Genomic DNA, 14,370 nt, shown 5'->3' with positions numbered 1-14,370 from the left:
GCTAAAAGATGAAGTTAGCAAAGTCCTAAAAGCATTTTAAAAAACTCACAATTCCCTTAAATGATCAAAATATGAATATGTAAATGAATATTTCAGAAATCACATGATAAAATAACAGGTTCAAACATTTAGAACTAAAATTGCTGAAAATATTTGAAGATGTAGTATATGAAAAACTGTCTATAATATGAGGGCGTAATGACTTGGAAAGATAATGCTTTTTGACAATTTAATAAAGTTACAGCCATTGTAGATGCTAGTAAAAAGAACTTAGAATATATATTTGCTCAGCATTCAGTCATTTTTAATCATATCTGACTCTTTATGGCCCCATTTAGGGTTTTCTTGGCAAAGATATTGGAGTGTTTGCCATTTCCCTCTCTAGCTCATTTTATAGAAGAGGAAACTGAGGCAAACGGTGAAGTGACTTGCCCAGGTCACACAGCTAGTAAGTGTCGGAGGCCAGATTTGAACTCACAGAGATGTGTCTTCCTGACTCTAGACCTAGCACTCTCTCCACTGTAACACCTAGCTGCCCCAGGAATATATATTTAGGGAGACTAATATTTTTTGGATATGACCTTAAAATGATTCAGTTTGACAACCTTATAGGCAAATGACTAGTCTATACAGATTTGTTAACAGCCTGCCTTCCCCTTGGTAGCACACTGTAAGTAGAGTGAATGAGATTAGTATTTTGTTGGTGGTGCTGGTGTTCTGATGTGGATGGCTAATAGTCCTGAATTAATAGGTAAAAGAATGAGAGAGTGGCCTACTAGCATCATATTTGAGTTAAAGTTTGTACAAATTTGAACAATGAAAGCCGTATACTAGAAGTGACTACTCGTACATGTATGTGCTTATTTGTCCTTTTAATTATGTTGTAAACCCAGAGCATTTCCATCTTTCTGAAAGATTACTTAATCTGCATACAAAATCAATTTATCATCTAATCTTCCCAAATGAGATCCTAAAATCAAACAGCAACTGTTATCTGGAATGATATTGTGTGTGTGTATGTGTGTTTACATTGCTAGTGTTTCTTCCACTGAGTAAAGAGAAGCATACTGTCCCCATCTGGCCCATGTTTTCCAGTGAAACATGCCATTTCTGGCTCTGGTACTAAAGCAGACATCTGACCAAAATGAAATGAGGCAATCTGCCCCACCACCATTCCCCAATCCCAACCCTGGAGGCCAGTCAACTTTCAGCCCAGGCTGAAGTCTTAAAAGATAAACTATTTAGTTCAAATTCATCTTGACTCAAAGTTTCACTGTTCTATCCAGGCTAAAGCTGTTCACTGTGTCTGTGGTTTTCTTACATAAATTTTCAATCCAGCTAGTGCTATTATACATCGTCTTTCCCAACCCTGATGTCGGTAGATTTTTCACTCGCATATTTTTTCCAGATGTGATAAGTTCTCCATAGCCCTCTTGGTGAGCAAATGCATATCCAGATCTTCGTGAACTGGTTCTCCGGGGTTGACGTTTGTGACTCCTTAGGGGTCTTGCCTTGTCTTGAGCCCTCTGCAACTGGCGCACCTAAGAAGGAAAAGGACCCAAGATGAGTCAGATATGCCCAAACTTTGGCTCTCAAGGAAAGCTGTTCCATCTGTGTTTTCCCCTTGTAGAGCTAAAGACTACCTGGCATCCTACCTTTATCACAAAGCTATGTGCTCAGGTTAATGACAGCCTAATGGAAATACTCTATTGATCGATTTTGATCAACATGGCAAAAGGTCTTTAAGAAAACAAAGTAATTGTAGGGGCTTCCCAAAAGCAAATGAAGTCTTTGCCCCCACCCCCATATCGCCACCTTAAACAAATAAGAACACATTTTTGTCAATAATTCTGTGTCTAATGTGTACGGTCTGCTTTATAAAAGGTTTAAATAGATATACATGTATGTAGATATACATATATGTATATATGTACATATACATACACATATCTGTGTGTGTATATATATATATGTATGTGTGCGTATGTATATTCCTACCTTAAATGTAAGTCCTATACCCTGACTGCAACATTTTTCTATTCCCTCCCTTCTTGAGGGTCTCAGTGACCTATACACCTGAGTTTCTCTGTGTGCTTGGTACCTAGACTAGAAACAACTTTAGAACAATGATGGAGGCTCAGAATATCCCAGCCCTTGTGACCTGCCAGTGTAGCATGGCAAAATTTCTCTCATCCTGTTTTATAAACTATGGAGAATTTTGGCATCATTTAGGTGGACATTCAACATCCCCCTCATTTCGCTGTAAAACCGTGGAGGCAAAGATCAGAGGCTTGGGTCCTGTGCCCATTTTCCTCTGATTCAGCTGATCTTTTGGAGTTTGATTTTCATGTCGGGGGAAAGCCTTCAAACAGCAAATCATGACCTGACTCAAAATTTAAGAAGACACGAACGTCATCTTTCATTTCTTCAGGTCATCCATCATTTTAACTTACATAATACGAGTCAGCCTACAGAGTCAAAAAAATGACAATGGGGCTCAAGGAGCCCTTTGGAAAGTAGTGATTTCCATTTAGGGCATCTGGAAAACCCAAGGGCAGTGGTAGGATAGTGATAGTGTGATAAAGGATATATCAATTCATTAGGTAATAAAATCCCCATCATGGGAGGTGGTCAAACAGGATGAGTAATGAACTTTCAGAATTGTGGCAGAGGCAATTCTTGCATTAGGTAGAGGACTAGACTAGATACCTCAAAGATCCTTTATAACTTCAAGATTCTCTGACTCATCCCTCTCCATTCTGCCATCCAGGTCTCCTGCACTTTTAAGTTTCCTCACTTTTCCTCCATTTTCCTTTACCTCTTGGCCTTCAATTAATTTGCCATTTTCATGTCTACAGAACTATTTTCTCTTAGATATCTCTACATTCTCTAGATGGCATCTATTATATTTATTGCTCCATTGCCTTTTTTGATACTCAGATTTTTTTTCCTTCTTTAAACTTTTTGTTCGGATCATCTACAATAGTGCTAGTCCTCAACTTGGCATGTATTTATTTAGCATCTACTACATGAAATATGGGGCAGCTAGGTGCCATAGTGGACAGAGTCTGGGCCTGGAGTCAGGAAGACTCATCTTCCTGAGTTGAAGTATAGCTTCAGGTACTTGGTGGCTGTGTGGCCCTGAGCAAGTCTCTTAACCCAGTTTGCCTCAGTTTCCTCATCTGTAAAATCATCTGGAGAAGGAAATGGAAAGCCACTCCAGTATCTTTACCCAACAATTCCCAAATGGGGTCATGGAGTCAGACATAAAATGACTGAACAACAATAACAAATGTGAAATGCGCTGTGGTTGATGCTAGAGCTACAAAAAATGACAATTAGACACCCCTCAAAATTAGACATGATTCAAAAATGAAATTACATATCCCTGCCTTTGAGGAGTTTACAACCTAGTGGGGGCCAGAGTCAAGACTGCAAATAGGATAGGACTTAAGGAGTAGACCTGTTTTTTTCTTTAATATGGGAACACTCATTGAGGAACTTTCTCTACCAACACAGGTTGGTACCTTCTCTGCAACTTAAGAGTCTTAGAGAGTTGTCTGGAACACTGAGAAGTTAAGTGACTTCCCCAGGGTCACACAGTCAGGATGTATCAGAAGCAGGACTTGAATCAGGGTCTTCTTGACTCTGAGGTGAGCCCTCTATTCATTGTGCCAAACTGCCGCTCAGAAAATACAAATGTGAAAATAATTAACATTAATGATACTAGATGACGTGCATAGAAGGAGTCCAAATAGAGAAATAAGAAAGATTTGAGAAAGGAAAGATGACTTACAGATAGGAGTTAGGGACAGTGGGGAAGGTTCAGGTCAGGGAGGGATCCTCTAAGGCTTCATAGAGGAAATCATACCCGAGTTGATCTTGAAGGAAGTAAAGGAAACAGACCAAGAACTAACTTACTAAATATATGTTGTTGTCATTGAATCTTTTCAGTCATGTCCAACTTTTTGTGACCCCATCTGAGTTTTTCTTAGTAAATACACTGGAGTATCTTGCCATTTCCTTCTCTAGCTCATTTTACAGATGAGGAAACTGAGGTAAACAGAGTTAAGTGATTTGCCCAGGATCACACAGCTAATAAGTGTGACATTTGAACTCAGGTCTTCCTGACACCAGACCTAGCACTCTATGCACTTTGCCACCTTGCTATATCTATTAAGTATATAACCACAACCAAAACCTACCTGATCACTCAGGGTTGGATATAAATCCACCTTCAAAAATCTAAATGTTATCACAGGCATGACTGAAACCACAGTTGTCAAAAGAATGACCAACCAAATATTTTTCTGGGTTAAGCAATGGCGTGCATTTCCTATCAATAAAGAAAATTAAACATATTGGTTAGTATAAAAAAGCCAACGTAAACGGATGAATAAATTCTATCTGTAATTATGTCACTTTCTTCTCCGGTCAGCTGAACAAGAGACTACGCCAGATATTGCTCTGTGGCTTGTGGAATAAGGTACATGTTTTCGTTCACGGGTAGATTATCCCTGTTAACTCTGGCTAGTGGCTGACATCATGGGAATTTACCCAGCAAACACTGTGATGATTATTCAAAGCTAGAATGGGCATGCTTCGGACCAGGCTTAACCTAGCCTTGTATTTGAGCCAGGCTTGCCTGAAAAATTCCCACCAACTGCAAAATATTTTTCATATATGTACATGTACTATTACTAAAATAATATAATTAATTCGCTATGTAACAAACCTCACAATTGAAACTCTTCCTTCCAGTATTAAAAACGTACATGGCAGATGCAGATATTACCTCATTAATTGTCTTGATTTTTGGCGGAACACATAGCAAAGTTTGTTCTTATGCACTGTGGGGTCTCTGTCCTCCATTCCCTACCAACCAGTCTAGAAGACTTGGCTCAAATGGATTTTTAGCCCTTTCTGATGTTTGCTGGTTAATGTTGCAAGACATAGATAGGGTAGCATGGAGTTAAGGCATGGAACATTCCCAGAATGCTCACTGGTTTGGGAAGATAGTATTCCTGCAGTCAGTGGCTAAGATACACACATGCTCTCATTTAGGTAATAGGACTAATTTTGACTTTGAGATATTATCAGGCTTTAGGGGCAGGTGCCCATTCTGCCTAGATCACACAAACACACACATCCCTATTGGTTTTCTAGGGATTTAAGGATGATGCTAGGTATTAGCCAAGTCTCTTTGAATTCCCAAGGTGGCAAAACCATTTGAATGGGCTTTGGCTATGGAGGCTTGGCTAGTGACAGGTATGTCTGACTCTGCAGGCTTTGGGAGGAAGAATCAGTCTACCAAATTACAGCTGGCTCCAGCTGTTTTCAGATGTGGGCATAAACAAACTTGACTCAAGAAATTAAATGTCTCTCTGAGATCCTTGATGCTTAGTGCCCTCAGGCATGCCTGGAAAAAACAAGATTCACTTGAAAACCACACTCCTGCTTGCTGTTGGCTAGTAAGAAGAATTTTTTTTTAAACCCAATGTTGATTTAACTTTTGAAAAGTCTCGTTGGGGCTCAGTAATTAATTCCTGGAATGGCATGTGCTCTGTAGCTGGAAAGGGAGGCCTCGACACAAACTACGTTCTCACATCCAGTCGTTCCAGCCCCATTATGCACGTTATCATGCTCTCTTAAGGCTCTGGGGCTTCTGGCCAACTCACTGAACTTTCATAACTGGCAACAACAACAACAAAAAATAACCCAACAACTTTTTAGAAAAATAGTTTTAAAGTTTTACTTTCCTAATATGCTTATTCTTGTTTATAACCAACATGTCTCTGCACAGCTGGAATGCTTTGGTAAACAATAAAAGTATTAACATTACATAAAAATATCAGTGGTATACTTTAAAGATTTCCATATACACACACAGACACATACACAAACACATATGTGAACACACACAAAGAGGCAAAAAACGCTATACAGCTGAAGAACGACTAAACAACATATTCAGTTTATCCGTGTAGGTAAATGACTTCTTTACGTCTGATAAATGAATCGTCTTTTATGACAAATGGTTTATATTTTATTGATGCTTTCTGTCTTTATTTCATGGTCATCTCCCATCCCCTTCTAGAATGAACCTTCCTCTGTGACAAAGAAAAGCAATTAAGCAAAAAGGTCTAATGAAGAGACTGTTTCATAATGTATATAATATTCTGTCTAGTGTATATAATACATATAATATTCTATGGAGAAGGAATGTTTCTTTATCTGCTCTCCAGGGAGAGGATTTTCCATTACTCGGAGTTCAATTTCAGTTTAATGATCTTTTCATTTACATCGTTATAGTCACTGTATACGTTGTTCTCTCGGTTCAACTTATTTTGCTATTCATCAGCTCTTACAAATCTTCCCACGTTTCTCTGAATTTTTCACTTTTGTCATTTCTTACTGCATAATAATATTTAATTACATTCATATACCTTGGGTTTCTTTCAGCACTTCCCTATTGATGAGCATCTATTTTCCCCCCAAGTTCTTTGCTATCACAAGCTAGGTTGTTATGAATATTTTGGCATGTAATGAATCTCTATTTCTGTCTGTCTTCATTGGTATATGCCATCAGAATGTACTAATAATATTGAGGGCAACATCTCTATTGAGCTGTTTGAGGTTTACAAGGCACTTTCTTCACAATCCTGTGAATGTTAAATAGGCATTAACAGTATATATCCCTTTTACACATAAGGAAACTGAGACTCTGAGAAGTGACTTGCCTGAGAATCAAATAGTCATACCATCAAGTATTTATTAAGTGTTTACTGTGCTCCAGACATATGGTGTCAGAATCATGACTTACCTGAGAATCACAGTGTCAGAGCTAAGATTTGAACCCCAGTCTCCTAAATCCAAGGCCAGAGCTCTCTCCAGAACTGTATAGTAACTTTTGCCTCACCTCTAGAACAGAAATCTATAACTGATAGTTTGAAGTTTACTAAGAGAACTTAACTTTACCTGGTAGATTTCCAAACTGGGTGGATGTACATACTAGGGTTGAGGAAGTGGGTGGGTAGTGACAGTGATGAGGAAGAAGAAAGGAAGGAAGGCAGGAAGGCAGGTGGGAAGGAAGGAAGGAAGGAAGGAAGGAAGGAAGGAAGGAAGGAAGGAAGGAAGGAAGGAAGGAACAAAAGTAGTAGTAGTAATAGTAGTAGTAGTAAAAAGTATCTGAGAAATATTTTCAAATACTCATAAAAAAAGCAGAAGGAAGTTCTGAAGGGGACACAGACAAGCTGGGCAGTTTCATTATTACTCTATTAAATTGAATATAGTTTCATATATAATCCTCTTTTCTGATCTTCATATATTAAAATGTTCATGTTTCTTAAGTTCATATTTTTTTTTCTTTTTTTGAGGGTGGAAGGCAGGGCAATTGGGGTTAAGTGACTTGCCCAAGGTCACACAGCTAGTAAATGTGTCAGGTGTCTGAGGCTGGATTTGAACTCAGGTCCTCCTGACTCCAGGGCTGGTGTTCTACTGACTGTGCCACCTAGCTGCCCTGAAGTTCATATTTTTTAACAAAAAATTTTAAACATTTCAAAACCGATTAATGCAGTGATGGAATCTGACCTCAATGAATTAACATTAAGTACACCTCATCTCTTGGCAGAGAGATGGTAGGTTACAGGTGTGTGGAATACAGCATATGCTTTCAGACAGGGGCATTCGTTTTGTTTAACTATACTTCTCTGTTACAAAGGATGGTATATTTGGAAAGTGGGGAGAAGTCATTGGAAAGTAACAATGCTGTTTTTAAAAAGTTGGATACAATATTAAATAAATAATAATAAAACATCGAAAAACAAAACCAAGGACCATTAGAGGCTCTACCTAGCCACATCATGCCCATTAAATCATTAGTCAAGTGAAATTGCACCAGACACTGCATATACATAACTTGAAAAGAAGGCTGACTTGTTGACTTACCTACAAATGGAAACTGATTTGGAAAGATATCAAACATGCCATCACTGTGCATTGTGAAGAGAATGAAGAAGTACACAGCAATGCTGCCCCAGATGAAAACATGATTAATAACTGTCCAGTAACTTGTATCCAGGGCTATCTACAAATAAAATCAGATACAAAAGAGAGGCTTTAGATTTCAGAGTTCATCATTTTATTAAGTAACGTTCTCCTAGCAATGCACTGGGACAAGATTGAGAAAGATTTTGCCATAATTGGACTAGGTAAAGTTGCATGTGTGACATTCAACCTATACAAAGTAGATGGTTTGCAATGGTCAGATTTCCTAACTATTAACTAAATCTGGCTCATAGCCAACAAATGAAAATACTAATGCAAACTCAAAAATTATTACATTTTGTCAAAAAGGAAAATGGGTTTTCATCGGAAAGATGATATCCCAATCTGTCTCCAAAGTGTTTCACTATGGGACATCTCTTTGAATAGGGACTTTGTTTTAATATATATAATCTATAGACATCTTAGGCTCTTGGGATCAGAGACCTAGGTGAGCGAGAAACCATCAACACCATCTAATTCAAACTATTCAGTTTACAGATAAGAACACTGAGGCCCAGAGAGGTCAAGTGATTTGTCTGATATCACAAGGGTAGTATGTAGGAAAATTGGGATTTGAACTCAGATCCTAAGACTTCAAGTTCAGTGGAAAAGATTAGCATTCTCTCTGCCATACCATCATGTCTCCCTTATGCTTGGTTATTATGTGTATGAATAATTTTGAAAATAATTATCTTTAAATCCCAGACTATTTGGAACAGCATAACCCAACTCAACAAAACTCACCACCTCTCCAGTTATACAACCTAGAAAATTTGACAGGTTTTGATCTTTTTTAACTAAAATTAAAGAAAGATAGAGTTTGGCCTATGGTATTAGCAGGCAAGATTTATAACTGCAATCATAGACCACTTAAGTTTCACATGGGTTGTCACCAGTCATGACAAGTCAGGCTTAGGCAGTGAAGAAAGAACATTAACGCTGCTGTCAAATTGAGCTTATTCACAGAATTCCTCAGAACTATTACTCCATATACTAAAAACAGCAGTTTTTGATTGAAGCCAAAAAATGTTAAGCTTTTATGGTTACAAATGCACATGACAGGCAGTCTGGTGCATTCTATAGCCTGCAAAAGCAACTATTTTCAGGACAACCTAGATGACAAAGAAGATTAGCTCTATAGAGAAATTCATTCAGAAAGACATCTTAGTCTTCCTAAGGATGAAATCTGAAAGTCCAACCAAGTTGCTAAGGTCACAAGTAATTAAAACTGTTGATGCAAACTCAAAACCAGTGAATGACATCAGAAAGGAAAATGGCACCATTGAGAAAAGAAAGAAGAATTATGTAACTAGACAAAAGTAGAAGAGAAAAAGGAACTAATAAGTAAAACCCTAAAGGAAAAAGGTAACCAATAAGAAGAAGGGATCAAAGGTGAGGTGGAAAGAGCCAGAAGAAATAGAGTCACCTTAAAAAAGGAGAAAGTGAAGTAAGTGAAGGAATAAAGTAATGTGCTTACAGCAGAAAAGGGAAAAACCATAACTTTTAAAAATGATATTAGAAACAGATGGAGGAAAATATAAACCTAACTCTTATCACGTTAAATGTGAATGGATTAAACAATCCAATAAAATGAAAAAGTAACAGATTGGATAAGAAAACAAAATCTTACAATCTGTTGCTTACAAGAAATACATTTTTATAAAAAAAGACACAAAAATAAAACTGAATGAAAAACACTCCTACACATCAGGTGAATAAAAAAAGTTACAATCATGCTACATGATAAAGCAAAAGCAAACATTCAAGAGATAAATAAGGAAACTACTGAAAGAAACCATAGACAACAAATCAATGTAAGTAATAAACTTATATGTTCCAAATGCCTTAGCATCTAAATTCATAAAGCAAATATCAGAGTTACAAGAAAACATAGACAGTAATACAATAGTAAGAGGAAACTTCAATATCTCTCTCAGTTTGGGATAAGTCTAACAGAAAAATAAACAAAAGGGAAAACATGGGACTGAACAAACTGCTGGAGAAACAGGAGTTAGAAGACTTATGGCATATTCTAAGAGGGGCTATAAAAGAATATACACATTTCTCATCACCAATTATACCTGATTACTACATAAATCTGTCACAAGTATCACTCAATGTCTGCCAGATTAACATTATTATAAGTTTTATTTGATTGGAAAAGTAATCTCTATGTGTACAAGTTCACATTTCATCATTTCTTGCTTGTTAATAACAAATCTACTGTAATGACATTTTTCTTAGTTCTCATCTTTCTTGACCTCTGTCCTATATTTGACCCTGTCAACCATTCCCTCCTGGATGCTCTCTTGTCACTGGATTTTTCTGATGTTTCTATTTTAATTTTCCTCCTGCTGTCAGAGAGTTCCTTCTCAGGTTCTGTTGCTGGATCTTTGTCCATATCATAGCTACTAACTGTTAATATCCTCCAAAGCTTATAACCTAGTCCCTCCACTTTTCACCAGATAATTTCATCAACTCTAGTAGGTTTAATTATAATTTTATGCAAATGATTTCCTAATCTATATATTCATATCAAGCTCTCTTTGCCTTTTAGACACAGTGAACTGAATGCTCATAGACATATCATACTCAACATTTCAAAAAGAGCACTCATTATCATTCTCCCCCCAAAGTATCCCCCTTATGAATATCCCCACAACTGTTAAAGCATGATATCCTTCTAGTCACTTAGGATTGTAACCCCAATGTCAACCCCCATTCTTCACTCTCATTCACCATACATTCCCACTCGGTTGTCAAAGCTTATAATTTCTCTCTCCACATCTTTCATATATGTGCCCTTCTCTCCACTCATATGGACAACACTCTAGTTCAGACCCTCATTCCCGCCTGCCTAGACTAAACTTTCTAAATGGACTCTCTGCCTCAAATCTCTCTCCTTGCCTATCCATCATCCATATGATGCCAAGGTTATTTCTTAAACCATAGGTCTGACAGTATTACTCCCTCAGTACTCAAACTTTAGTAGTTCTTATCTAGGATCAAAAATAAAACTTTCTTTTTTTGCTATTTAAAGCTCTTTACAACCTGACTCATTCCCTTTTTCCAGGTTTTGGTTGTTTTTTTTACACATTGCTTCCCTCCATGGACTTTATAGTCCAGCCATACTGGCCAGCTTGCTTTTCCACAATACTACATCTCTCATCTTGGTGACTACATGCACTAGATGTACAGAATGTTTTCCCTCTTTCACTTCTTAGAAACCTTGGCTTCCTTTAAGACTTAGCTCAAACACCACCTCCTGTATAAGGCCCAAGGCTATGTTCCATCTACTCTATATGTCTTAAATGTACAGATATATACTGTTGTTGTCTACTTCCATTGGAAAGTAAGCTCCTTGAGGGCAAGAATTAGTTTTGCTTTCTCTTTGTATCTCTAGCATAGTGACTATGACATAGTAAGTAGTTCATTAAATGATTACTGATTGATTGTATAGCAGCATTTTCTCTTTCCCTGTCGGCTAACTACTTCACTGAGTCTGAGGACTTGACCCACTCAGGAAGACCTAGCTGGCTTAACCCAGCAAAAAGTGTTAGTTAAAGTTAAAGGTCAGAGGCTTACAGATTTTATGGTATCATGGATGGAGCACTGGATTCAGAATGAGAAGACTTGAGTTTAAATACTGGCTCTGAAACTGTGTGACCTTGGACAAATAACTTAACCTCTATGGTTCTGTCTTCTCATCTGCAAAAGGAGGAGGTTGATTTGGGAGTTCTTAACCTTTTTTGTGTCCTGGACTCCTTTGGCAGTCTGGTAAAGCCTATGGATCTCTTCTCAGAAAAATATTTTTTAAATGTACAGAATTAAATATGTAGGATGACAAAGGAAATAGTTTACAAATATAAAAAAAATTTTTAAAGTTCACAGACCACAGCATGACTAGAATGAATGACTTATTTATGTTTAAAGTCTGGTTCAGATAGTAGGAAGCATAGGTAGAATATTTATGAAAACTCGCCCAATAATCAATGACCAAGACATTTTCAGTATCTTTTTATATAATCTAAAAGACCAGAATGCTGAATTTCTCAATGTAGTTCATTCATTTAGCACCAAATGTGACTGCAACCTTTTAGAAACAGCAAAGTCTTAAAAATTAAACCTTTATTGCAATCTGTACCTTGTGAATGGTATGGTATGACTTCATCCATCTGATACACATAGGAATTACAACTTTGATATTAATAAATATCATTGGCAGACTACTATCAGAAAGGAAGCATTACATTGTTAAGCAGCCACATTCTCAGCAGTTTGTAAGAGTATTTTATTGTATAAAATAATTTTTTTCTTTATAGTACTATTGATTACCATAACACTAAAGATGAATTTAAAATCATGACATGGTAACTAGATAGTAAAATGAAAGTGGATTTTACTGAAAATGCCTCTCAAATATATTAATTCTAAAAGTAATTACTGGTGTATTGGTAATTAAGGTGGGACTTTTTTTTTACTCTTTTAGAATGCTAAATTAATTGTCTTTGACTGAGTCTAACTAGGTGCTAAAGCCCAGGCCCATGCCCTTTTACTTATTAGGTGTGAAACCTCAGGCTGGTTAGCAAACTAGTTCACTAGCTTGAGAGAGGCCAGAAGCCACCAGGGCCCTAAGGGGAGTTGCTAAGACCAGAGCCAATGGTATGCCCCCAAGTTCTGGTCCAACAGATGACGTTCTAGTCAGTTGGATGATGTCTAAGGACTGTATAAAAAGAGACAACGGAGTTGTTTGTTTGGGGCTCTCAGCCACTGGAAGGGTGGTGTGTGACTCTGGGCAAGCCATTGTTAAGAGTTCCCTGGCTCACAAACCCAGATGTTGATGCTTTCCTGGTAACCATAAATTGTGATTTGGTCTGTTTATATTGTGTATGCTTGTAATTTGTTTGTATTTGCTCTGAAGTTCAGGTTGCTGGCTTTTCCTCCTGAACTAAGTGAATGATATTTGTATGTTGGATTGAAATAAGACTGTTAACCCCTTAACATTGCTTTCCTTAGTAAAGCAGATCAAAAGAACCTGTGTTAGCAGTGTTCTTGTTATCGGGCTTGTGTTGGTCTTTCACCCCCACAACAGCTGCTACCCAAATTGTTGCTACACTTGGGTGATTCCATTTTGTTATTTTCAAAGGATAGAATAACCAAGGAAAAATCCCCAAGAAGAATTTCACTCTGTATAGTTGTTTTCTCACTTATATCATAAAACTTAACTTGAACGTGTAGTATACAAAAGTTCTATTCCAATATCTCATTGTGGCAAAGATGTGACCATGGGTTCCCAAAGGCTATGACTAGGCCATAACATTCTGGCAAGGCATACCATGTTAGAAATGGATGATGTATTTTCCTGGAGTCAAACTATCTGCTTTCTAAGGATAAGCCAACCAGATGTGTAGCAGGCTATCTATTAAGCTTTTTCCGTCAGGGATCCCTTTGACAAGCTGGTGAAATCTATGGATCTTTTCTCAGAACAATGGTTTTAAATACATAGAATAAAATGCAAGGGATTAAGGAAACCAATTATTTTGAAATATAATTACCAAAACATACATATATCTTTAAATTTCATAGACCCTAGGTTAAGAACCCCTGAGAATAGAAGAGCAGTTCACAGGTTCTCCTTGGAGAGATAATAAATATTTATCTAGAGTTGGCTTTTAAGGAATCTAAAGAAAACAAGAAACTATTTTATGGGATGTTTGGTCATATTGTCTTACAGGATTCATGATGAACATCTGTGAAAGGAACTCCATGAAGATAATCATAGCTTGTTAACAGGAACTTTTTTCAAAGAATGAGGTAGAAAATTATGTGAAGTATTCAATAAAATCTTCCAAATTAAGTCAACCTATTCATTAATTTCCAATGGCTTCAATGCAAAGTTAGGCATCGATGCAAAAATGATCAAGATCATGAAAAATATGTTGGAAATATGTCTCAATCTTTAGAAGCAAGAGCGTCCAATGGCTTATACACAACACAAAAGCTTTATGCCTATTACCAATGGTTCTCAGAGGGTCTGCTGTGATACATTATGACATGAGTTTCACTGATATAAATTTTAAGTAACTTATACTGACCCTATTCAGAGTTTTCTTGGCAAAAATAGTGGAGTCATTTGCCATTTCCTTCTCCAGCTCATTTAAGTTAAGAGGGTTAAGTGACTTGCTCAGGCCCACACAAATATAGGCCCAAAATATCATTGTGTTACACAAAATGTTTGTTCAAATCATTCAGACCAAAACCATTCATGACACACAAAAAGTTAAGAATCTTTGCTGTAAATACTCTTTTTTGCAGAGGATACTT

The 14,370-nt window shown here is 37.1% G+C and overlaps 1 protein-coding gene across 1 annotated transcript in view; it reads right to left on the bottom strand.

Annotated features, from left to right (window-relative positions):
* Nucleotides 1–815: 815 nt before the first annotated feature.
* The window catches only part of ATP8B4 (ATPase phospholipid transporting 8B4 (putative)), a 239,655-nt gene continuing 226,100 nt past the window's right edge, over nt 816–14,370 (bottom strand). Inside the window, exons 24-26 of the mRNA XM_036736592.1 lie at nt 7,948–8,086; nt 4,206–4,336; nt 816–1,541 (exon numbers count right to left, since the gene is read on the bottom strand). Coding sequence (XP_036592487.1) covers nt 1,263–1,541; nt 4,206–4,336; nt 7,948–8,086 — 549 coding nt within the window. The 3' untranslated portion in view covers nt 816–1,262. The remainder of the gene's footprint in view (nt 1,542–4,205; nt 4,337–7,947; nt 8,087–14,370) is intronic.

Source organism: Trichosurus vulpecula, chromosome 8 (assembly GCF_011100635.1).
Source record: "Trichosurus vulpecula isolate mTriVul1 chromosome 8, mTriVul1.pri, whole genome shotgun sequence".
In the NCBI taxonomy this organism is placed as follows: Eukaryota; Metazoa; Chordata; class Mammalia; order Diprotodontia; family Phalangeridae; genus Trichosurus; species Trichosurus vulpecula.
Note: the sequence above shows the minus strand (reverse complement) of the source record. Positions and strands in the feature narration are given on the sequence as shown.